The sequence below is a fragment of the Rhea pennata genome, chromosome 1, assembly GCF_028389875.1.
Source record: "Rhea pennata isolate bPtePen1 chromosome 1, bPtePen1.pri, whole genome shotgun sequence".
NCBI classification, from domain to species: Eukaryota; Metazoa; Chordata; class Aves; order Rheiformes; family Rheidae; genus Rhea; species Rhea pennata.
The window spans coordinates 185,906,601-185,933,124 of record NC_084663.1 but is presented as its reverse complement, the minus strand read 5'-3'; the positions used below and the strand labels follow the sequence as shown (position 1 = coordinate 185,933,124).

General features: G+C 37.6%; 1 protein-coding gene across 1 annotated transcript; it reads left to right on the top strand.

Moving 5' to 3' along the window:
* The first annotated feature begins 1,611 nt into the window (after window positions 1-1,611).
* On the top strand, window positions 1,612-24,709 carry SUCLA2 (succinate-CoA ligase ADP-forming subunit beta). The gene is made up of 11 exons (XM_062567001.1): window positions 1,612-1,748; window positions 3,800-3,983; window positions 13,912-14,011; window positions 14,213-14,375; window positions 16,987-17,115; window positions 17,553-17,691; window positions 19,389-19,550; window positions 19,634-19,776; window positions 21,858-21,978; window positions 22,290-22,378; window positions 23,902-24,709. The coding sequence occupies exons 1-11, from the start codon at window positions 1,662-1,664 to the stop codon at window positions 23,974-23,976; spliced, it is 1,392 nt and encodes a 463-aa protein (XP_062422985.1). The 5' UTR covers window positions 1,612-1,661; the 3' UTR covers window positions 23,977-24,709.
* The last annotated feature ends 1,815 nt before the right edge of the window (window positions 24,710-26,524 follow it).

Sequence of the window (26,524 nt, the reverse complement as noted above, 5' to 3'; positions counted from 1 at the left end):
AGCGGTCCGGCAATCTGTTTCCAATGTTTCAAGACACATCCTAAAGGTGATTTCTTTAAAATATTGCCCTTAACACCCTTAGACAATCTGGCACCCATTTTATCTAGGATTGATAGTTAACCGATATCACAGATTCAAAACATAAAACAGAATTGTAATTCCAATAAACAAAACCGTAATCAAACAAACCAGATAACAAAAATACTGACACGGGAGACTCTAACCCCTTTTACCAAAATAACAAAATACAGACACTGGGGACTCTAAGCCCTTTAAAACAGAGCCATAATTCCATAAGTGAAATCGTAATCAAACAAACCAGGTAACAAAAATACTGACGCTGGGGACTCTAGCTCCTTTTACCATCTGATGGGGACTCAAACCCCTTCCAATCCAACGGGGTCTTGAACCCCTTCCAAATCGAAGGGGACTCTAACCCCTGCCTGGGTCCTTATACCCAACCCCACGAAGCTTTCGCTACGTCTTATGGGCAGGTAACCAAACTCTAGAAAGAAGGTCTTCTGTACTTACAAAGCAGAGGTCCTTGCCCGAGGGCTCTTCGGTCCGGGGATTGGAGGTTCTCCCGAGAATACCTCCGTGCCGGCTGAGGTCCCACGATCCCAGGATCCGTCGAGGCTCTAGAGCAAGGTCCCATCTAGGTCGCCAAAATGTTACCATGAGTTGGCAAATCAAACTCTCAAGGACTCAGTTTTGGAGTGTTAGAAAGCAGGCGTTCCTTATTACAGTGGCACCAGACGCACAGGGATTTCTCCACCTCACGTGCGTGCCGATGCGTTTAGCTTTAGAGATTAAATACAACTAATTTTTCTGGGAATTCATCAACATATTCATTACTTTTCTGAAAACTCATTATAATATGTAAATGTCTTTGACGCATGTGCATTCCTGCCCTTGGGTGGTCTTCGGGGTGGTTGTCCATAGCCTTCCTCACCGTGTCCTTTAGTTGAACTTATTTCTTATGTGTGCTCTGTTTACTCTTGGCCTGGTTACACAATATTTAATTGTATGAAAAAAACGTTGCAGCCAGCAGAAGTTCCTGTATCTACTCTACTCAAGGACTTCACATCTTAAACTTTATCTTGCCAGACTCAACACAGTCATCAGCCCTGCCTCCACACAGGAGGAACCAGCCTGTTCCTTTAGGCTCGGTATCAATATATGCACGCTAATTTGCAAAAGCAGACACACAGCTGTAAGCTGCATGAGGCAAAAATTATTATTTTATTTGCATCATGTACCAAGTCTGGTAGACTGGGGGAGTAAACATGGTTGTCAAAATAATTACGTATAAACATTGGGTCTTCAATTTGACAAATGATTTGTTTCCTTTTTCCATGAAGACATCATAAAAAACGAAGGGGAAAAAACCCCACCCTTCGGAGTAAACACGGTCGCCGATGTCCCCTTCCGACCCAGCCTGGAAACCCTGCTGCCCTGCCGCAGTCCTCCGCGCCAGGGGGCGGCACGGCCGCCGCCCAGGGAGACCATAGAGGCGCCCCCTAGGCCGTTGTTTTTGAGGAAGAGGAGCGGCGCAAGCGCTTCCTCCCCCACCCCATTCGCGTTCGCTCTGCTCCCCCGCCCGCTCTCGATGGTGGCGCATGCGCGCTGCAAGGGGCTCCTGAGGGCGAAGGGGCTTAGCCATGGCGGCCTCCATGATCTGCAGCCGGGTGTCGGCCGGGCTGAGGGGCAACGGCTTCCGCGCCGCGCTGGGCACCGCCACGGCGAAGGTAGCGAGCGCTGGGGAGCGGCGGGGGGCCGAGCCGGGCCAGGCAGGCGGAGGGGGGGGGGGGGAGCGGGAGCGGGGCCGGCCGGCCGGCGGCGAGCCGGGCGCGGCCGCCGTTGGGGTCGCCCCTGTGAGGGAGCAGCCGTTGGGGGTGGCCGCCCACCGCCTCCCCTCCCCGTGGCCGTCCGTCCGTCCGTCCGTCCGTCTGTCTTTGACGTACGCGCCCCTCCTCTCCCCGGCCGCTGCCCCGTTGTGGCTTGCGGCAGGTCTTCCCGGCGAGGTTCCCGTTTCCATCTCTTCCACCCCCTCTTCCCCGCTTCTCCTGACTTATTTGAAAATTCCGATATTTCCATCACCGCCACCAGGCGAGTCACCCGCGGGACTGGGCTGTGCTAGGAAACACGCTTCTCCCAGCTCGCCTCTCCCTAGCAGTCCTGTTGGGCTGCCCTTGCCTCCCGTGAATCCTTCTTTGGAGCGTGATCTCGTTCATGACTATAGCACCCGTGGGGAGGTGGGAGGGGGGAGAAAAGAAGAGGGCTGGCGAGTCTAAAGTGTAAAATCCTCCGTGCGACTCTTCTCCTTCCCCCTCCGGAGGAAGGTCGCTGTGCGTTGCCCTCTCGTGTTACGCTGCAGTCTTTGAGGGCAACGGCCGTCAGTCAGCTCCAGAAACAGCAGCCACAGCAGTCGGCACCTCTTGCTTGGGTCTGATGCCAAGAAAAGAGCCTGGTGCTTGCAGAAGGAATCCTTCGGAGATTAAATAGGTTCTGACGATTTGCTAGACTGAAATGCCATAGTAAGACTCTTGCGTTGTCAGCATGCCCATTTAAAATTAAATAAACTCTAGTGTATTATGAATTTCCCAATACAGATTGACTTTTTTGTGTTACTTCTACCCAATAATACTTTCTTTTAATCAAAGATAAAGTCTTACTTGTATTCAGGTCTGTTTTATACTTTTCATACCTTTAATCTTTCACCTCTAATCAATGTAGGTAAATTGACTGAGTTCAGTAGGTTTACTGTTTTGTATATATGTAAAGTTAAGGTCATATTCTTTTACAGTGAAATATAAAATGCCACAAGTATTTTTGACAGTTGTGGTTGAGATTTCTTTTTTTCTTTTCTTTTTTTTTTTTTTTTTTTTTTTTTTTTTTTTAAGCTATGAAATATAGTTACTTTACAAGTTATATTTTGGAAATCTCTCTCTCAAAGTCCATCAGTTCATGTAGTTCATGTAGTCATATCATCATGTCATCAGTTCATGTACTTATAAGACTTGTGATGTTTTATAAAAAAAATTCTCCTGGTGTTGCTGTACATGAAGTATCCAGTCAGAAATTCTCAGTCCTGTACATTAGTTTTGTAGAAGAAATTAAGGAATCATTTACTCCCAGCTGGAGCTTTCTAGACTTTTCTTTTACTTAGTATTTGAAATGTTAAAGTTATCTTGCACTTCTGTCAAACTTCTGATTCAATATTGATGTTTGAAACTGGTTATCTCTAGTTTTCTGTTTCCTAATGTTCATATGAAGGCTAGACAGTCTGTTCTGTAGCAAATTTGCTGCATCACACCATGTACCACCTCTAAGATTGATGTAAAGTAGTTCTTACTGCCCCTCCTTCCCAGAGCTTAGTTCCCTTAGCTTGACAGGAGATAATCTACTAGAATTTTTGAACAGATCTATTCTGTGTGCTTTTCTTCTGTTTTTTTATTTTTCCAGACTCACTGAAGATATTTTTTCCCCTACAACTATATTCCTTGAAGTACTTAAATACTAACTAAACACTCAAAGGTGTTTTAACCGTGCCAGCCCTTGCTAGTTGCTGCTAGCAACTGCCCCAGCTGTGCCCCAATAAAAACCTAGACTGGGTATGAATGACTAATGTGGAAGAGCGATATACAAGAATCCTAGGATTTAGTGTTCAGATGTTTATACTGGTACACTAAACTATACTTGTTTAAAAAATAGACTTCTTAAGAAAAAGCTAAGCAAGAGAATTGTTTGTTTAAAATACAGTCATGTTCTTTGATATTTTTTTTCCCTCCTCCTTCAGGTACTTGGTGGAAGTCCAGGAATACTCAATAACCATCGGTTTCAGGTGCAACAGCAACAACAGAGGAGGCTGTCACTACATGAATACTTGAGCATGGGACTGTTGCAAGAGGCTGGCATTTCTGTTCCACATGGACTAGTTGCAAGAACACCAGAAGAAGCTTACAAAATAGCAAAAGAAATAGGTATAATATTAAAGAGAGCATATACAATATAGATATGGGAGTTGATGCGAGGTGTAACTACTTTTTCTGTCTTTCCCGGTAAGACATTTCTTGGAGTTCTGAATATACCTTCTCTTAAAGAGAGCCTTTCCCATGGATAAACTTTCTTGAAGATTTGAATATTTACATGCTGACATAATCTGAAGTTTTCTAATGCCTAAGACTGCACAATGCACAAGCAAACAGTGAGCAAACTCTTGTTTTTGCATTGAGAAGGGCTTATGCAGTTATACTCCATTCCTGAAATTTAGGTTGAGAGACACTTGATCCTCCTTCCAGGGAAGGATATGAAGGTATATTAGCAGCACCATTATTTCCATACCCCAAACTCTGCAAATGCTTTTAGGGTAATTTTTGATCCTTGTTTAGAAGGAATGTATTTTGAGAGAATGGGGAAAATATAAATCATATTATGTACCTAGACTTCTTTGAGATGTGTAATGCACTCTGGTTTGTGCAAATCCTGCATTTCCCCTCTCAAGCTAGACAGAGGAAATCTTGTGTGAATAGTTTCAGTGGTCATGATAGGTAAGTCCAGAACTCCCAACAGATCAGAGAATTCAAAGGATACATACCTTTATACTGCAGAAGGGAAAAATCCTGTCCTTTTGTGGACGTGCTGTCGCAGCAGAATACAACTACTCCTTTCTTGTAGAAGGGAAGAACTGTATTGGCTTGTAGTTATATGCTAGATTCCTGGCTTGCTAGTGAAAAAGCATCCAGTCTGCTTTGCCTGGTGCTTAAATACTTACTCAGATTTAGGCTTTAATTTAGGACTTGACTCTCCATTGATTCAGCTCTTTACCTACCACCTGTCTCTAAAATTTTGATTTTAATTAGGATCTAATATACAAGTCAGCTTCTATTCTTTCTATCTGCAATGCTAATTTATATAGTTTACTTCAGAACTTTTTTTCTTCTGGAAAAATAAAATGTGTTAGGCTTGTCACAAGATTTTAATGGAAGTCGTTACTTGTTACATTCCATTCTCATATATAAAAGCCTAAGCCTCTTTAGACCACGATTCCAGAGGTTATATATTTTGTTAGATTCATTTCTGCTTTGTGTGTAGATTTAATTCAAAGAGCGAGATCTGACAAAGAAGAATTCTTTTCTAGAGTGAGTTATACTGCTTTATAATGTACAAAAGAATTGAAAAGCCTCTTTCCCTTCAGACCTGATGGCCTAGAAATTCAGATACTGTCTGCTTATCTCCTTTGCCTTGTTCCCATTACAAAGTAACTGGTACCAAAAAAAAAAAAAAAAAAAAAAAAAAAAAAAAAAACCATCAGTGCAAAGGAAACTTGTTAAAATACTTTTGTTTTTACTACTCTGAGAATAGTTTAAAAATTTAGTGCCTCACCTCTAGTTAGGGATGAGCTTGTAGTATGATGTGAGCTTCACAAATACAGCATACCCTTTTGCTTGTGTTAATATCTGCATAGACTTTCCGCTGGTGGCAGATGAGATGAGTCTATGTCTCTTTGCTAGACGATAGGAGAATGTTGTGAGTCAGGATTCCTTTTTTTGTACCTTTTTCTGAGAGAAGATCTATAGTGAAGTAGATACATCTGTGATTGCTGTTGTATAGCTCTATATCATCCATGTGGCATCACAGGTATGTCTTATCTGGTGAATGGATGCTGTGCAGCTTCTCGGGGTAGGGAAAGTGAAGTTGTGAAGTACTGTTTAAGCAAAAGTTAAGGAAATCTGGGCTTCTGGATGTTTGCTGTATATATTTTCCTTTAAGTTGGTTTTTGGCACAGACTGGCTTTGCTTGGTACTAGAGAAGAGAAAGGAAGACTGACCAAATGGAGAGCGTACTATAGGAGCCTGGGTTTTGAGGCATTGTTTAAACATTATTCAGAACTCATTCTAAATAGTGACAGGTTATCCTTTGCTATAGTATTTTGATTTTCTTTGTTAATATAGACTCCATTTCTCCATTTGTTTACCTTCAATATGTATATAAATCCAATCCCTAAGAGAGTGAAAAAAATAGGTATTGTCCACCTGTTCATTGTTTACTTTTATTGTGTAAGAGTTGTTGCAAGTAGATAATAAGATTACCTTTTGCTTCACTTTGTGTGCTAAACTGTTTTTTCAAATGTTTGCCTAAAATGTTACAAAGATAGAGCAAGCAGTATTACCAACTATCTCTGTAGTGCTGATCCACACTCTCCTGATAACATTTTGTCAGAAACCTGCTCTCTGTAAACTTGAATTTTTGACACCAGTTTTCTTTTCTTTTGCAAATACCTCATTCCAGTTAGAGATAGGTAACTTCTTATGCTGGTGTAGGTTAATAACAAAAGCATCCTTTTCATTAACAGAGACTGTTCTATTTTAGCTGTATCAGTGTAACCCTCTTATATAAACAAAGCCAAAGCTTACTCTCACTGCAAACTAACATGAGGTAGAATCAGGCTGATACATAGTAATGTTGCTGTTTCTCTTAGAGCTTAGTTGAAAGAGGAAACTCCTAAATAATAAAAAGATAACATTTATTTTTATTTCATCCGAAGTTATATTTATCTTGAGGTCTGAAGCAAGTTGAAATAATCAGGACATCAGAAAGCATTCCACCCTCCCCTCATTTCTTCAGGTTCTTGTACTATTTTTTTTTCTGCTAAAGTCCAAAGTGTCCTAAGTAGAGCAAATTAGCTTCCCTATATGTAAAGCAATTTTGAAACTTATGTGAAGTAAAATGCCAACTTGAACATCTCTAACATGAGATGAAATTAGATGATTTGAGAAGCTTTTGAGCAATGATGACAGATCACTTATGAATTCAGTCTTAAGCAAGCAACTTCAAAATTCTATTTTTTTCCCAAAATTTGATTCCTTAGCTTCTGGTACCAGATTTCTTCAAATACTTTCTTAACTCAAACTCCTCTTCTGACTGTGTTTCTGTAGCTGCTTTTTGTTTATCTTCTGTTAGGAGTAAGAAAAAAAATACTTTTTTGTTCTGTAGTGGGAAGGTTGGACACATTATTACAATATTGGTTTTCATATAGCTTTTTCTTTTCATATTTATTTGCCTTTTGTAGCTTTATGTCATTTCAAGTGAGGTATTATCACATAGTAGTTCACAGAACTCTCTTCTTTCAGAACAATTAACGTTGAGTAATTCAGTCACTCAGGACAGTTTTGGACCTTCTATAAATGTTGCTACTCTCTTAATTTTCCTGCAGTAGTTCACTGTCTCCATTCAGTCTCTTAGAACTCAGATCTAAATTGTGCTGCTGAAAAAATCCATTCCACTCAGAAGACTTGTATCTGATGCCGTCTTTAAAGATCTTATTGATCTTTTTTTTTAATTTTTCTAGTCATCTGTGGTCTTGCAATATATGGCTCTTCATAGGTTACACGGATGTCTTACTTAAATGTTAAATAAGTGAGTTGAATAACTTCTGTTCCAGAGTATTCGTAAGACAGAAAGCCTCTTGATGAAGAGCCTCTAAGTTTGTTTCCTCTCAGCATATCTGTGCATTGTAGCTAATGTTTGTAATGACTGGTGCTGATTTAGGAGATGATAGGCATTTGCTGTCAAGATCGTAACTAATAAATCCCATGACTATTGATTGAAGAACAGCTGTGTCATCTGTGCGATAGCACATAGCTCAGCAAGAACATGCTCTTCAAAACTACAGGCTTATAGTATTGCAGGTTGCTGAGACAGCTCCTCTGAAAGTGTATGTATCCCTGTAACTGAAGTCTTGATGCATTCTGACACCTTCCTCTACTAACAGTTGTTTGGGTAGAAGGGAGTGACTGCTGTATGCCCGTAGAAAAGTCTACCTTTCTGCTGATATAAAGCATAAATTTTTATTCTTGATGATTTGAGGTAGGATTTCTGAAGCGATTAATATCTTGAAGCATCTTTGTTTTTCTGGCAGTGTTGTAGGATTTTAACATATTAAGTCCTAGACCTTAATGTTCCTGGCCGACTTTCAAATCTTAGTAAATAAAATAAGCTGTATAGAATAGGAAACGTTGTGACACTGAGCATTCTTACGCTTTTCTGAACCAGAGTCCTTGAAAGACAACTTAAAGCAATGGAGTCCTCTGTACTGCTACTGCAGTTTAAAAGATCTAGTCTATCTCTTTATCAGCGTAGTTTATAAGGAGGGATGTTTTTGTATATTTTCTGCAGAATGACTCAAGTAATTGGCTTAGCTGCATTCCTGCAGACAGTTCCATAATTATTAGATCTGTCTCTTAAGAGCTTTAAATTCTATTGAGTGTGTTTATTCTTTTTCTGTATATTCTCTAATGTACACTCTGTACCCATTTAAAAAAAAAGTAATGCATAAACCTATGTAGATTTATAAATCAATTTGTTGATCTCAGGCTTGCTTTAGTCAGAAACCAAAGTTTACTAAAATGTGTAACTAGGCAAAGTACGAGCTTTTTATTTATGCTTCAGAAGCTTTGGTATACCAGACAGGATTGCCCAGAAGCTTGTGTTGTTGTCTCAGAGCATGCCACATCTTCATTGGTAGTCTTGATTATAATTATTTTTTTCTTTCTGTGTCACACTGAAAGCTCACATCTAATTTATTGTTCCTAGTACTTCATGGCTGTTTTGCCATTAACAGTTTTCCTTGTTTGGGAGTTACCTCCTTGCATGCATTAACTGATTGTCTTTTAGGTTGTCTTTAGAATCTGAAACTCCAGACAGAGGAGTTTATTGAGACGTTAGAAGACATGGATGGTGTTCCAAGAGACAAACTTGTGCAGAAATCCCTGATCACTGAAGCGTTCAAATAAATCTGCTGTAATGATCAGATTTACTAAGGATACTAAGTAGTTTTTTCAAGCATGTTTCTATTTACCTGGCCAAAGTCTCTAGATAACCAGCACTAGTAGTCTAGGAAGTCAAAACTCACTGCATTTCTGGCAAACACTGTTTTTTGACATCTGAAGGTTACGTTTTGCTTCAGTCTTTGCTTCTCTTCATAACGCTTCATTCTCTTGAAGTCCTAATATCGAAGTGTATTGATGATGATAATTCATTAATTCAAATAACTTTGATTGCTGTTTTTTAATTGCTTGATTTAAGCCATTGCCAAAACAAGCCTGACTTGCAGGTTGATGAAAAATTTGATGCGGTTATTTAATTAATGGAAGAATGCATTTGCTTAGAAAATAATATTTTTTAATAGGCATGAAACATCTTGTTTGCTCTTCAGACTGATACAATTCCTTCAATGAAAGTATGAAGATTCCTAGCATATAATTGTCTCAGTAATCATACTTTTAGTTTGCATGTAATGATTCATCTAGTATTTGAAAGTTTCAAATGCTGAAAAAAATGTTTTGAAAATAAGTAATAACTAGTTAGAACTGAACAAAACATAGACGGTATGCTCCTAAGACATTCTCTGCCTGTGTATTCGGAGTAAGGATTGGCATGCCTTTTATAGTGAGACTTCTGTTAATAATGCATTGTTAGTTGCCAAGCCTGTCTTTTCCTTCCTTGGTTCCAATAAGTACAATGATATGTAAAAATTCTAAATGTAGAATTTTTATTATATCTTTGCAATAAGAAAAGATTGGTTTGCATTACAATTGAATAGCAATTCTTCCAGGAACTAAAAGCTTTTAAATACAGAATTAATGAGGCAGGAGATATGAGTTTCTGTTTCTGTCGCAGGGTAAGTTTGCAGCTGACTGGTAGTTAAGGACTTGATTGACATTTGTGCTGTTACCCTATCTCTGTCTCTTACTATTTTAATTATTTACCCAAACCTGTTGCTTGTTTTATCGGAACACATTAGTCTTGTATACTTGCGAGAGTGTCATTGTCATAATCATCAGACTTTGTGCTTCCACAGAAAATGTCAGAGAGAGAACAGCAATCCTTCTTGCCTCTTGAATAAATTTATCATAAGATTGTACTGTACTTCCTAGATCAGTGTTTGTAGGAAGGTGTCCTTCTTGTAATTTGAAAGCTCAGGTTGTGAATTCGGAAATTATTCCTTCCAATCAAAAAATACCAATATTGCTTGAAATAAAATCAGGCTGTTTCGTGGTTGCATTTCCTCCTTACTTTTGTTGTCCAGCTAGTAATCCATTGCCGTAGATGAAACCTACAGTATTACTATATAGATTTGGTTGTCCTGAACAGATGCTAGCTCAATGTTTTACTGATTTCAGGCACTTGTTCTTCTCATTGGTGTCTACTCTAATTTTCTGAACACTTCCTGATGCTTTTCAGTCTGTTTTATTAACTCCAATTAACATGGAAATGTTATTGCTCTTAACAAGAGCCTACTGAGCTTTGTGTTGCATCTGTAGCTTGTTTGCCTCTGTAGCTTGCTTGTCTGAGACCTTAGCTGTAGTGAAAAGTTTGTTGATCTAGTGCCCAGGGTTAATGCCAAAGCTTTAACCACTGCTGAAAGCAGCAGTCCAGCTTTCTGGTCTGTGCACTTCTGTGTCCTTGTGCATGTGCTAGTGCTGTCACAGCGTGCACAGGCTTGTGGAAGTCTACTAGATCAGCTTTTGCTTTAAGTTATTACTTTTTCTGGTATTCTTGATGGCATGACTGCTTGTGCTGGTATAAGCAAGTAAACTGCAGTGAAAAGCTGAAGACAGGAAACAGGACAGGCGTTGTTAAAGTGGTTGTAACTACTAGAGTACTTGTGTTAGTGTAACTATCAGAGTACTAGAGATACTAGTTGTAACTAGTGGAGTAGTTATAACTAAACTGTTGTAACTACGTACGTGGATACCTGCACCTGGGCAGAGACTACTGTTTTTTCATCTAAATAAAAGGGTAGCAGTATTTCAAAGCAGTGTAAATAAAATGAAGAAGGGCACAGCCATTTACACTAAGTTGAAAATGGTGTCAGTTTATCCTTTCCATTTCTTTGTAGGGCTTTGTATAGCAACAGTTTTCTCTACTGTGGGAATGACTGTGTCAGACTGTGTGGTAGTGCTGCAGTTGTTATGCTGCAGGTGATGTGTATGACCAAACGTTTCTGTCATCTGTGGTTTTACAGCCACTTTAAATAAGAGCTGTAGGAAAAAAAAAGTTTATTGAATAATAAGCTTTTTGTGTGGGTCAAGTTGTGGTTATCTCATGTCATGATACCTTTAATTTGATTTCAGCTCTATCTGTGAAGTTTAATTGCTTGTAAATTGCCTGATGCTATGCAATCAGGCCAGTCGTGCATCCTGCCAAGTATTCTGCCTCATGGTAGCGAAAGAACAGGCTATTCAGGGAGAATGTGCGCTTGGCTATTTTCTGCAGTCCATACCACTCACCTAACGCCAGCATCCGTAATTGTATTAGCCGTGTTAGACGTGACATCTCTGCCTAGTCTTTTTAGTGTGTGCTTACAGAGCTGTTGTTCAAGAATTTGTCTAATTTCTTTTTGAACCTCCTGATTCTGCCTCCATGTCTTCTCATGCCTTCCACTGTTGTCTATGTAAATAAGCATCTTTTTTTATTTTTATTAAAAAAAACCCTGACTTTACTTGGTAGGTGGTGTTTGTTTTCAGCTGACATATATACAGCATGTAACAGAGTGTATTGATACTTGCAGAAGTCTTTTTCCTCTTTTGTTCTGTCCTTCACCAGGTATGGTTAATGACAGTAATCAGGTTTTTGCTTCAGTCTCTTTTGCTAGATTAAAAGAAGTGCCAGACTCTTTTAGTCCCTTCTCGTAAGAGAGACTTTTCAGTTCACTGATCATCTTGGTAACTGTTCTTTCCAACTGAAGATTACTGCTATGATTGTGCCCAAAGCTGGACATAAAGTTTCAGATTAGATCTCATCAGAGCTTTATTGGCATCTGATTTGGACTTGTTCGTATTTTGATATTTATTGCTGTGAGGAATAAACCCTACCATGAAGGTACTTACAGGTGACTTCATGAAAACTTCTCTGTAGAAGCAGCTTTTGCATTCTAAACTAGTGTAGGAGATGAAAGGTAGGATGTAGGGTGGAGAAATAAGACCCTCCTCTCAACTTCCTAAGGGTCTGTTAGTGGAATTTCTTGGTCTTGATTGCTGAGTATATAAATACTGAATCTTTCTGTGATGCCAGACTTCTATGGAAAGCTTAAAATAGTAAATTAAGTAATACTGCAAATATTTTGAATGTTAAATATTTGAATGTCAGGATCCTCAAAACCTTGTACAAGTTTCCATATAGATCCCCTTTGAGCAGAGGAGCAAATGTCTTTTTTGAATCTCTTCACAGAGAGGAAATTATTTCCCTCCATTTCATGGTAACACTCAAAAGTGATATGCATCCAAATGTTGTGTTTGTGCACATGTAGAAGATAAGTTTTGTTTAAATGAGTGGAATATTATTTTTTAGCTTGCATGCTGGAGTATGTAGTTTTAATTTGTCCATAAAGCTACTATTTTTAATCCTCTTCATGATGACGTTTAGTCTTTCTGAAAGCAAGCAAACTGCACTTAAAGTAATTGCATAAAGGTTGGTCTCATGAATAAAAAAAAGACCAAAGTCTTGTTTTGCATGGCTTCCATGAAACTTCTTATAGCTACTGAGTAGTGAAAATCAAGTAGACTAAGAAAGTTACCTTCAAGAACTGAATTAAATCTTAGATAATAAGAGACCATAATAAATCTACGTACAACTTGCATGTGTATAACTGTCATGCTTCTCATGCCAAAGAGCTTCATACCAGTTGTGAATTTAAAGATCTCTGTTAGTTCATCCTGACAATGAAATAAAATCTACAAGTAGCTAATTGGGAGTAGTAACTTGAGCATTCCCTTAGCTATAACCACATTAACTTCTAATACTCTACCTATTTTATTCCATCTGGGCTTATAGTATGTAGGTTAAAATTTGAATTAATACAGCTTCTTGGTGTCTTGACATTGTCCTTCTCAGTATGCACAGAGGCTAGTTTTGCTAGCGTCCTGTAATTTCTCTGATGCTTTTCCAAGGTTCCTTTTCACATCTGAGAGGACAGCAAGTTCTTTCTTTGTCCAGAAAGACCAAAGTGGCTAAGCTAACTGCAGCATGGAACAAGATGCAATGGGCCACACAAATATGGATGGGGCAGCTCTTGTATTTTGCAGTCTAGTTGCTTTCTGCAGTGTATTCAGAGTGTAATTAAACTTGAATAGTGTCTCAGAGCTTTGTTTTTCCTCCATTATCACTCTAAATGACTTGATACACTTTATTTGCTTTTTATTTTTCAGTGACACTGTAGAATATCCCAGTTGATCATGATTTTATTCTTAAATAGTACTTTAAAAATGCAAATGTACAGCCTTCCCTACCTAGAAGAGTATTTTGGAAAGGAATTTTAAAACACTCAACAATTTAGTTAAAGATAATTAACTAAAAGGCTTGCTCTGCTTCTTCTGAGAAAAATAGTGGATTTGCATAGGCCTCTGACTTCTGCAAAGCACTCAAACTTAAGCATCGGTGCTCTGCTGAATGGGAGCCTTAGTGGACATACAATTAACTTGGGTAAGTTGCATCATTGCTAAGAAGATAATGGTTAAAGTGAAAACCTAAAGTATTCTTATTTGTCTGAGGAAAATTAAATTTAATCTTGTTAATAGTCTGTGAGATACCAACCCTTTCCTACTGATGGCTTAATCACTTGTGATTCAGACAAATGTGTTAATAAATCAGAACATGCAAAGATGAAGGATGTTTTTTGAATACTGACTCACCAAGGTTTGTTCACAGAACAGCCTAAAACTGCAGTTTGTGGTTGGTTTGGGATTTTGGGGATATTCTGTGTGAGTTATGATACAGTTTTTGATTTACGTATTTGTGTTTTGAATTTGGGGAGGAGGGAATAAAATGAAAAGCGCCTTTATTATTCTATCTGGGGCAAATTGTTTTAGGAGTCACAGATGTCAAATTGTGGGTTTTCTTTCATTCTAGGTTCAAAGGACCTTGTGGTAAAAGCACAGGTTTTAGCTGGTGGTAGAGGAAAAGGAACATTTGAAGGTGGCCTCAAAGGAGGAGTGAAAATAGTTTTTTCGTAAGTCACTTCTAAATTATCCAACCAAGTGGAAAAACTTCAAAATTTTATGTTAAGAATGAGTTGAAGCTGTTGAGTAGTTTAAAACGAATGTTTTAATTATTAAGTTTAAAAAATAACAAAAACTAGGTAAATTTTTTTTATGCTACTTCTGTTTTCCCAGTGGTTTCTTTGTCACATTCTGAGCTTCTTGTATTCTAGTCCAGAAGAAGCAAAAGATATCTCCTCCAAAATGATTGGAAAGAAGTTGTTTACCAAGCAGACAGGAGAAAAGGGCAGGATATGCAATCAAGTATTTATCTGTGAGCGCAGATATCCCAGGAGAGAATACTATTTTGCGATAACAATGGAAAGGTCATTTCAAGTGAGTAATACTAGAAATAGAACTCAATTAAGTTGATTTAAAAGTTAAAAAAAAATACATTGTTCACTGTAGGGGTCACTTGTATCTGAAACTCAAATATACATGAGCTGAACTTCCTTTACCAGAATCTCTTGACTGTATGATTGCCTTAGCATTATGAATGTTTTACAATGTTGTGTTACAATTCAAATTTAGAGAATAATAAATGACTGTTGGTAGCACCAACTGAAATTCAGAGTTGCTTGGTGAAGGGAGAGATGAGTGGAAAGAAAGAGGTTGTTTTATTTTTAAAGTTTACACTTATCTACCATATGCTTATAGTAGAGTTTAGTTAAAAAATATTGCTCTCCACACACATGCACATTTTCACACTACTTAAGTGTGTTAGAAACAGGGTAAGTAAAAGCCAATGGTTCTGGATAAATCAGGCATCCTTGTCCCCCAGTGTGCAGAGATTGTTGGAGGGATACAGAAGCATCCCTCATAATTCTGGAAGTGCTGGTAGCTTTCTTATGGTACTATTCAGGATCTGAAAAGAAAATTTGGGTCTGGAGGTCTGTCTTCAGAGCTTGCAGATGAGGAAAACCACAGTCTTTCAAGCTCTTACGTTCTGTGTAGTGGTATGTAGATTTTAGGCTATGATGCAAAACCAGTTCCTCAAACCTGTTGGTGTATAATCTGGCAGAATACTGTTCTGTTCTCAAGCAAAGAAAATGAATTGCTAAATTACTTTACCAAAATCATGGTAAAACAGATCTCGAAACTTTGTCTTCTGAAGCCCTATAAACTGAGGTTAGTCTGCTCCGGTGCTTTAGAGTTGATGGAAGCATAGCTCTTTGTAGTTTGAGAGAAGTATCTCAGCCATGAATATGAAATCATTTTGTGTGGGTTAATAAGGAAACTAGTCTTTCTGTTGTTTATTTACAAAATTAGTAGTTAAATATTGTGTTTGTTCCTTCCTCTTCCTTCATAGTATTATTTCTGATAAGTAAATATAATATTTCTTGGGTTTTAGTACAATTAAGAGAGTTGGGCACCTGTATTCTGTCATATTGTATAAAAACTGGGAAGAGCAGAATGGTATAGTATCCATACCAGATTTACCACAAGGTGGCAATAAAATACTACAAATGACTGGATTTTGTAATCTGAAATTTTGTACTCTTCAAGCAAGCATGCTTATTGAAAGAAAATTTACTGAAACTGAATTTAAGCAAATTAGGGAGAGAACAAAAATATATTTTTCTAACTTGCTCTTGCCATAATCTTAAACAAAAATTGTATTAGTGTATATTGAACATAATTTTGAAGGTTATTGGTTTTTTGATAGGGATGTTCCTTATTTTTACTGTTCAGTTTTTATTTTTTTGTTTTTAGATATGTTTATAATTTCTATAACTTGTCTAGGATTATGATGATGAGGAAATATCTTTCAAAAGAGGGAAATGTAAAGGTTGAGTAACATGTATTTTTTATTTCTGTTGCTGCAAACCTCTTCAGTTAAGGGGGAAAAAAGAGTTATAAGAATAGTCGGTTAAAAGTGGAACTTTGTATCTCAAGGTGTTGTTCATCAGTGGGACAGAACGACTTATGTCTTAAGCAAAACTGTTCACATGGGTTAACAGTACCAAAGGATTAGTGGAATTATTTTTCTGTCATGTTTGTAGCTTTCTGACTGTGCTCAGGATGTGAATATCCTGAAAAGTCGTGCTGAACCTTGCTGCTTGATTTAGGATAATTCACCATCTACGTGTTCCTGGTTGGAAGAATTGTGATGGGAGGGGAGTGGAGTGGTTGCTAGATGTTCTGTGAACCACCGTCACACTTTCTGCAATTAACTGTCAGCAGCTATAAGGCTGTTTTAATGTTTAAAACTTGTGCTAATAGGAAATGCTGCCTGAGTACTCCAGCTGTCATAATCTATGCATAGCTGGTGAGAAGGAAAGGTAGTTGAGATGACACAAGTGAGTATATCTTGACTGTAAACTGGAGAACTGATCCCTCAGTGAGAGATTTTTCAGATATCATGGTGGTGAGTCCTTGATGCTTCTGTTGAGATGGAGACAGAAGCTTTTTTTGTTTTTTCTCTGCTAAGATTGTCATCAGTTTCAGATATCTAATTTATTCTATTGTTGAATAATTGAGCATGACAGGGTGAATGAATGAGTGCCTTGGCTTTGATGTGTGTTTGTGTAGGCATGTGGAGAAAGGAGAAATAAGGTTGTTCCTTCTCTAGTGACAGTTTAACCTAGAAGATAAAACACATGACAACTAATTTGAATCTTTCTATCAAAATTTCAAACCAGTATCTGTATGTTAATTCATCTGTTGATATGGGATGTACAAAAGAAAGTTTTCCTTGTTACAAGAAGTTGAACCTAAGATACACCTTACAAATTGGAAAATATTATTCAAAGGATATGTATAGCTGTATTTAATAAAAAAAATAGCAACATTCTGTTCAGTAAGATCATACAAGTAATTTGTCCAAATCCAGATTTTTCAACTAACAACATGGTTTTATTTTTGTGAAGTATCTTTTGGGAAGAACTAAGTTTCAATGATATGGTATAAAATTACTTATGCTTTTTTTTCCCCCTTCTTGTTCTAGGGTCCTGTGCTGATAGGCAGTTCTCAGGGTGGTGTTAATATTGAAGATGTTGCTGCAGAGAATCCTGATGCGATAATTAAGGAACCCATTGACATAGTAGAAGGCATAAAAAAGGAGCAAGCTGTTAGGGTAATTGTTAATGTGGAAAAGTACACATTAGTGAGGATAGGAGTGCTGTTTCTAATTTTATAAAGTGTACATGCATTGAGCCTGCTGAGTTGTCTTAAACCCCTTTTTGACACTTGAAACCATTTGTACTAGATACTTAAATATTTTCAGTTTGGTAGTTAATATAAAACTAACTCTGCATAGCAATATTTTATATATATTTGTAAAGGTGTATATAATACTGATCTCTAATTTTATTATCTCTCTTGTTGGATAAGTGCAGTCTTTAATATTAAAAAAAAATCTTTTCAAACCCAAGAGTTACTACTTTTCTGGAAGGTAGGAGAAGCTCTACAAATTCTGTTGACACTGAAATAATAGCAAAAGAGAGATTGCTGATTTGTAACTGTAAATCCAAAACTGAATATCAGTTAAGATAACCATTCTTCTACTTTCAGCTTGCCCAAAAAATGGGATTTCCTCCTAACCTGGTGGATGAAGCAGCTGAGAATATGATCAAATTATATAATCTTTTTCTGAAATATGATGCTACCATGATTGAAATAAACCCTATGGTGGAAGATGCATCAGGAGTTGGTAATGTTTCTTCTCTTCATGTTATTCTTGTAACAGGTTATGTTTTTGCAAATCTAAGATAGTTGCTATTCACTGACTTCTACTAAAACGTCAGCTGTCTACAACATGCTACGTTGAGAAATGAATTTAATGTAACAAATAAATCTCAGAATCTAAGCATAGCAAGTGTCTGCTCTTAGTTGCTAAGTATCATCTAAAGTTTAAATAGTGGCTCTTTTTCTTTCTTTCTTTCTTTTCCTTCTTTTAAAGCCACATCATCTGTTTGGGTACCCAGCATAAGGCATTTCTAGACACTGGATCTTTTCAAAGTTCATGATTTAAAGCTTGAGCCCCTTTGGGTATTCAGTTGGTACTGAAAAGGTAGCCAGAACAGTAGCAACTTCTAAATATTTTCTGCCTTTATTACTTATGCAGCAGAATGGCTGATTTTGACAATGTATTTTAAGGACAATGGGTGTTCAAGTGATTTCTTTCTCCCCTGCCCCCCTCCCTCCCTCCCCCCCCCCCGTCTCTCTCTGTCTCTCTTTTTTAAACCAGATTCTTAGTATATCTATTTGTAGAGAAGTTGGCTAATATCCCATCCTGACCAATTCCTCTTTCAACAACAAGAAAAAATCTGTGGAGAATGTTTGTACTTGAATTCAGGTGTAACAATTTTAAATTTAATCATGAATGTAGCTCCTTAGTCCAAGTTTACAATTATTCCACCTTTACTCTGCTTTTTTTTTTAAGTCATTCACTTAAATGAATGCGCTTGTTGGTTGTTGGTAGGGCTTTACAACCATATGAAGCAGTATCTCACCTTTGTTTCTCTTATTTTGTCATTTTTATAAAATCTGTAGTGAAGGGTGGAAATGAAGTTTTTACATTTGTACATACAGAAAAAGAGTACTTAGTATTGTCCTTGAAACACAATATGATGTTGTAAGAGAGCAGAGTTCCAATACTAATTTTTACTATGTAGATAATAGTTTTATATAGACAGTTCAGTACAAGAGCTATGTTGAAGAGGACATTGTACCAAACACTGAGATATATGTATCAATGAATCTAGGGTTAGTATTATGAAGTTGGCTAAGCCAAAGGAAGTTGGGGAATTCTCCCCTGTCCTCAGTAACTGTGTTGTAGTATGAAGAATACTCTATATTTTCTATTTCAACTGCTATATCTAAGTGAAACTTTGTTTTGTGTGTGTTCTTCTGACAGCTTTTCTTCCAACTTGGCTAGCTTTTTCTGCTGTGTATCACAGCACTCACTCTCTGTATATATTTAGTTTAGAAGCAGAAATCTAAGATGAGTAAAACAACCAAACAAAAAAACAACCTCCCCCCAAAACAAAAGGCCTTCTGTAGGATTAACCTGATGCTAACTATTTAAACACAATTTGCTCAGATTTATCAAAAACCTTGTTGTGGAGCTTTTTTTGAGCGTCTTAAGAAATATTATTATATTTTGCTGTTTGCACAATTAAAGGGACATAACTGGTTGTCTGTGTGGGTAGCTGGAGAGCATCTGGCAGTCATACCTACTGTGAAATGTGTAATTTCAGCAAAACTTAAGTTGGCATTGCATGAGCTAACCACCATATTCTTCACATATTCACATATTCTTAACATGTTCATGTAACAATTGACCTATTATTTTAGTAGCAATGCTGTTAAATGACATGTTGATTTTTTTTTCTTCTTTCCTTTCAGTGATGTGTATGGATGCAAAGATAAATTTTGACAGTAATTCAGCTTATCGTCAGAAGAAGATCTTTGATATGCAAGACTGGACGCAGGAAGATCAGAGAGACAGGGATGCAGCAAAAGCTGATCTCAACTATATAGGATTAGATGGAAACATAGGCTGTTTAGGTATGTCCTATTTAATGAATATTAAATCCACTAAAAGTCGTTTACAAACTGAATTGATAAATGTAACCTTTATTTTCTTATAGTCAATGGTGCTGGTTTAGCTATGGCCACAATGGATATAATTAAACTTCATGGAGGAACTCCAGCAAACTTCCTAGATGTTGGTGGTGGCGCTACAGTCCAACAAGTAACAGAAGCCTTTAAACTTATTACCTCTGATAAAAAGGTGAGGGAAGAGTTGCCATGTCAAGGTCAAATATGATGGAAAAACAAGTTATATTTTAAAGTGTAATGCTTAGTATATATCTTCTAGAAAACAAGTTTTACAAGTGTAGAGTTAAAAAGAGAAGAAAATGGAGATGTTAGCTAAATCTTGACACAGATGAAGAAGACTTGAAAAAGTTCTGAAGTTTTATTTCTCCTTTTAAAAAGATATTCTTCTGCTGAATATTGAGTAGGTCATTTGTTTTCCCCCAGCTTCCCTCATTGAAGTGACAGCTGTATTTGAATCTTTCCCAGAAATCTTTTTGAGTCTGAAATTCCCTCCACCTCCTGTTTAAGCAGAAACCAGTTTTCAAGTTTTCAGATAGATTTCCATTACTTTTCTTTCTTTTTTTTTTTTTTTTTGCACTTGGGTGCCTGTTTTGCGGCTGGATCTGATTTTCACATGGAGTTGTAGGGTGGATATTCTGGGCTATACACAAACAATAAGATTCTGAGGTACTAATTATATGATAATATAAGATAAAATAACTTCATAATGGGCTTGGAGGGCCATTAATGCTGTGTCTTATTCAAAATTTCCCAGAGATGCTTGAACAGTATTAGAATAATAAATTGCTTGTAACCAGGGGAAGAACTTTACCATACCAGAAAGATAATGGGAGACTGGCTTGACTTTCTTTGTAAGAGTTGACCATTTCAAATGGGAACTGGAAGTCAGTTTGGGACTTCTTAAAAACAAACAGCAAAAAAGGAGGTAACAAGGTGGGCATGCCTTGCAGGAACTGTTAATGGTATGTTACATTTACCTGTTTTCAACAAACTGAGGAGAGAGCAAAGGACACAGGCACAGAACATTTGAGGGAAAAGGAAGATGGTCCTCAAACAAGAAGAAGGAGGGAGCAAAAAGCTGGAGACTGACAATTTAGAAGACAAGTTCTTGCAATGCCGCATTGTCTGCTGACTCATGAGATGCTGTTCAAGCACAATTTCTACTATCTTTTCCTTTCTGACTGTCTTCAGCTGCTAACTTTTCTTATCAGAAAGGTGACTGGCTGGGATTCTGGTGCTTAAAGTAAAACAGCAGTACAGCCCACTGGTGGCATGGACTGGATTCTAGCGGGGTCTAGTTCAGAGACTGTTTGGAAAAGCCTCGTAGGTGCCGGTCTAGATTGCTACTACCCTCTGGGAACAGAAGCAAGAACAGTGTGACACAGATGAGCCAGTTTAATTATAAGAAAATGAGAACCAAGCTACTGTGTGCCAGCTGCACAATGTCTTGCCTTGTTAGGTTTATTCTGTGTTCTAAGGCTGTCCATCTTTTTGCTCCTACTTTTTTCCACATTTCACCGACTGACTGCAATCTTTTCACCCTTCCTTTCTACTACTTAAGTAGCAAAAGTCTTTTCCTTAAGCTCAGACTTGGTCCTTCTGAATGAAAAATATTTCAAATGTCTTACCTCTAAACATGTTAACTTTTGTGGTAAAATATATACAGTGTCTTGCATATGAGTTTTGTGTATTTTCTGTGTTCTTCAGGGCAGTTTCTTCAGTATGCTGAGGAACTAGTGTGGAAGATATCTCTGCTTAGATAATGTTAGAAAGGGGAGTATTAAAATGTTGACAAACTGAGTAGTTAAATGTCTTTAATGGCTGAGATTTCATCTGAATTGCTTGAAGAAAAGCAGTGCTCTCTAGAATATTCTGAGTATGACTAGTCATAAGCAGCTATGGGTTAGTGCAGAAAATGTTTGTGTTTCTTTTAAAGTTATTTACTTACAGCTTGTATTCTCTGTAAGGGAAATGGCTATTTCCTGCATCTCATGCTGACTTGAAGGACAAATGTGGAAATTTCCAGGGACAGGTGTTTTTGCAAAAACATTTTCCTGAAGTAAATATCCTGCTGTATGTGAACTCTACTTTTGCTCCTGAAGTTCTCTATAACATGGATATTCACTTTTTTGGGCTGAGGCCCTCATTGCACTTCTAGAACTTGAATTTTTGCCAAATTGAAAGGCTGAGTGCTACTTTTATCTGCTGTGCCTCTGGTCATTTTTAATTTGAATATTGTCATTTATTCTATAGGTACTGGCTATTCTGGTAAATATTTTTGGTGGCATTATGCGATGTGATGTGATTGCACAAGGTATCATTATGGCAGTAAAGGATTTGGATCTAAAAATACCTATTGTGGTACGGTTGCAAGGTGAGTATTCTTCAGTGGGTGGTAAGTCTATATCTATCTGTACTGAAAAATATTCTTAAGCTTATATTTTGCATAGCAAGTTGCCTGTAAGTTGAAGACTGTGGAAAAATAAGGCAAACCTAGAATTTAGGAGTTAAGGATTGACAACTTCAGTTAATAGAGATTTCCTATTCTTTTAAATACTGAAATAGCTGTCTTCTAGCTTTATCCACCAGCTTACTTCTGCAACACCTTCACTAGAAAATATAAGCATATTCTGAAAGCAATAGTATGCTCTTCAGTAAGAGTTGCATTTTTATCTGTTTCTTAAGGTACACGGGTTGATGATGCCAAAGCTTTAATAACAGCTAGCAGCCTCAAAATCCTTGCCTGTGATGACTTGGATGAAGCTGCTAAAATGGTAAGAGAGCTGTTTACATTCAGAACACAGCATCTGTTACAGAATATTCAAAAGCGAAACTCCTTTCATTCAACTAAAAGTATCCTAGGATGAATCACAGTGTCAGTTATAATCAAGGCCTTGCAGCAAATGTTTCACAAATTAATAGGTACATAATTTTAAAAGCAAGGAACTATGTAATCAGAAGCTATTACATTCCAAAAGTTTCTGTATTTGGGACTTCAATCCCCTCTCCCACCCACCTTGAAAAATAAGATTTTTTTTAAAAAAAAGTTTATTTAAAAAAAAGGGAGTAGGTAAACTACCAGATCAGTTATCTACCTTGACAAGGAATGGATAAGAACTTAGTTTTGTAAATTGGAAGAAAATACTTAAATCTAGATTGCTGAAAAATGCAAGGTAACACTTCCTCTGATATAGTAATATATTTCAGTGTGCATAGTTAAGGCCACACCTGCTTGATTGCCCTGTTACCTTGTAAGGTAGTTATATAGCCAGACAGGTTGTTGCTTGTTATTTTGCTTCCTGAGGCTGAAGCTCCAGAAGCAGCTGTGGGTCACTTGGAGGAAGAATCTGCTTGGCCTGACAGTATGTCCTCCCATTTTAGAGAACGGTGTAAAATCCTGCTAGGACTGTCTGTAGAGGCCCTTTTTGAAAGGATTACAGTTGTATTTGCATGTTGTACGTAGGTAGTTCCTTAAATAGCTTTACGTAAGGTGATGGAAGGAGCAGGATAAACAAACAACAAATAGAATCAGCGTAATGAGTTGAGAATTCCAAGGAGTGATTATAGTGATTATAACCAGAGATGTTAAAAGGTTTTTTGTTTTGTTGGACCTACATATTCAATACATGTTTATAGACTGTTTTTGTTAACTAGGACTTTAGATGCTTTTGCAGTTAGGTAATGTGGAGTAGGAAACATTAGAAGGGATCTGGTGGATTTTGTATCATGGGGAAACTTACAGTTCTGAGTCTTCTCTTTCCTGATGGTCCTCTTGCTCAATTGTAGTATTTGATTCTAACAGGAATTAATTCAAACAAATTCTGACTAGTTATGCAAGAGGAGTTGAGACTCTGCAAGGTATCAAGAGTATGGTCCAGAAGTGATTGTAACAAAAACTTACAGGAGGAAAAGATCCTAGATATTTAAAATCCCTTGTAAATAGGCAACCCTACAGTCTTCTGTGTGCCTACCCTGCTGTCCAGCAGCATGGTAGATAAAGTGGTGAACTCGCAGCATTTAGCTTGCTATCTGCTTGGTTGTAAATGAGAACCAGACATTGTATAACTGTGTGAGATGGTCTGGGTTTTATTTTCTGAAAGGCTTGGCTAATTCTTCAATTAAAGGTGGTTAAGAAGCACTGAACTAGGTCAGTGTGTTGGGTGATGGTGGTTGTTGTTTTTAAACACTAAGAATCTTATTCTATTCTCTGCCACTACTTTGTTTAAAATTATTATCTTGTCCAACTCAGACAACATAGGAGTGTTTGAAAATGAAGTGTTTATTTTTCTCTTTCCAGGTGGTGAAACTCTCTGAAATAGTAAACCTAGCAAAACAGGCTCAGGTGGATGTTAAATTTCAGCTGCCAATTTAATCTGAATGTCATGCCACTGTCTCATATGCTTTCTGAAATACTGTGTTCTGTGGGATATCTTTTTTGTGTGGAAGTTTAAATTGTTTGACAGGCACACAAACTTAAAGTATCTGGTCTTTCATGTTAACATTCAGATTGGTCAGAGTTCTTGTAAAAGTGTGTATTGCTGATATTTAGTCCTTAGTTGCTGTTTGCAAGCCTCCAGCTTCTGCTGCAGAATGTCACTTGCAATATACTTCTGCATTGTCCAAAGCAAAGTTTTTGGTTGAAAAATAATTATTCTGAATAAATTCTAAAGTTACTTTACTTGTAAATTTATATTTGCCTTAGTTAAAAATAAATATGACAAGACTCTAGTTGTCCATGTGGAGAAATATATTGAAACGGTATTTTATATTGGAGACAGTTGTACTCAGCAGTATAATGGACTTGAGCAAACCAATCATTATTTATGAACAGATGCATCTGAACATGCCCAGAAACATTTTTTAGAAGTGCTTCTCTGAAGTAGCTGGTTACTCTTCTGGACAACATGTTTAATCACTACAAAATATACTGTAGTACTTAGATTTTCGTGATTTCTGGTCCTTATAAGAAAGCATCATGTAGTTTTGTATATGAACAAGCATTTACCATGCTTCAAGGAAATGAAACACATGAAACACATGGAAAACTAAAATGTCTATTGTACATTGCTAAATAAAACTGTACATTAATAAAATGTTTCCTGAAACTTTTACTGTGTTGTTCTTTATATGTCACTATTTTGATCAGTTGCCTAAGCTGATTGACAAGCTATGATTTAAGTTGGTTAGCTAAAAGCTTTTAGAAGTAAATTTATAATATCACATCTCTTCAGTTGTTTAGCCCTTCAATTACATTGCCTGATCAAAACGTGAACTTGTCCAAGCTTTTCAGCACAGTGCAGATATTATGCATATAGCATCTTGCTAAAGTAACCAAAACTGATCTTGAAAAGAACAAAGAGGCAGGGAAATAATCCCTTTATGAGAAATGGTGCTTCTACCTACAAATCTAATATTCAGCACTAGTTTTTCTTCCCTTGCAGTGCTGTTGATTTTGGCGTTACAGAAAACTTAAAACTTGAGTGATGATACTTTTATCACTTTGTTTAAAACTTGACTCTAAATTTATAATACTATTATATTTAAATACTTTTTATAATACTATTATAAATCCAAATATGATATAAACAGAAGATATGTCGGACTGTGAATGACGCAGTAACTCTCCACCAAGGCACGCACGGGCTGTAGACGGAAGGTAGTGAGGTGCCGCTGCCCTGTAGCAGGGATCGGGCGCCTGGGCCGAGCACTGCTGCCCCTGGCCTGCCTAGCCTTCTTGCCTGACCAAGGTCCCCCTGCTAGGAACCTGCACTGCAAGAAAACTTTTGTACCTGCCACTGTCTAGTGAAAGATGTGGTGTAAGCTTTTTATTTCCTCATTGACTGATTAGAAGGGAAAAAATAATTAAAAAAAGGAGGTAGGGGAGAGGAAAAAAAAAGGCGGCTCCTGCTCCCTGGTGAAAGCAGACTGGGGCCAAGGGAAAGGGGAGGCATGGACCATCCCTTCTTCCTGGCAGAAGCGGTTACGTGGCAGGCAATGGAGAGATGAAGTACCTGAGGAAGAAAGAGGAGAACAGTCTATTACTGCCACCAGATTTAAGGAGAAGCTTTGCTGTTCCATCCAGCCAGACATCAGCAGTCTTAGTGTACAGTTTCTGGAAAAAACACATAATATGAACTGTATATACCATTGAAATTCAATTACTGCTGTTCTGTGTAACAGGCACTGTAGTGGGGTCTGGTAAAATGTTCACCTATTAGATGCCTGGAGAAGGGTATTAGGTCTGAGTGAGCGACAGTGATACTTTGCAAGTGTACTGTCCCACTCAGCGGCACTTTGAAGATGAGGCTATTGTAACTCAGAAGTAAATATGACTGAGACAAAACTATTCAAGAACAGGTAGAGATGGCTGAACCCTGGAATTTGCAGTCTGCAGGTGAGCTTTAACATGGCAGGTGCATTTAATTTAATCTGAAGTGAACAGCTGAAACTTCCTGCGAGCTGAATCACATACTTTCTTTTGCTCAATCAATACAGTTATTTTTTGAAGGTGATAAGTCATAATCTAGGTAGCAGCTCTTAAAAGATAATGAAAAATTTTCTTCAAGTGTGTGTTAAAATACAAGAAAGTGACTGAAGGGTCTATACACACAGGTGTCCACTGACCACTTGGTTTGTCCTCCCCACCCTCATTGACAACCAGTGGAAATACCTGTTTTCATAAGCAGGGAATGTTGAGGCAGAATTAAATGTTTTCTAAATGGGGAATGGTGAACACAAAGGGTTAAAGTCACGCAAGTTTTGGTAGATATGCAGCCAACAGAGGGCATAAACAGGGAGTTTAGTTTTGGAAGTAAATCCAGGAGCCAAGAGTTATGGCTGAAAGAAGAAATGACATCAAAAAAGAAACAGTAGAGAGTTGCTCTGCTGAGTGTCAGGATAGTCACTGTGAGCCAGAGTCC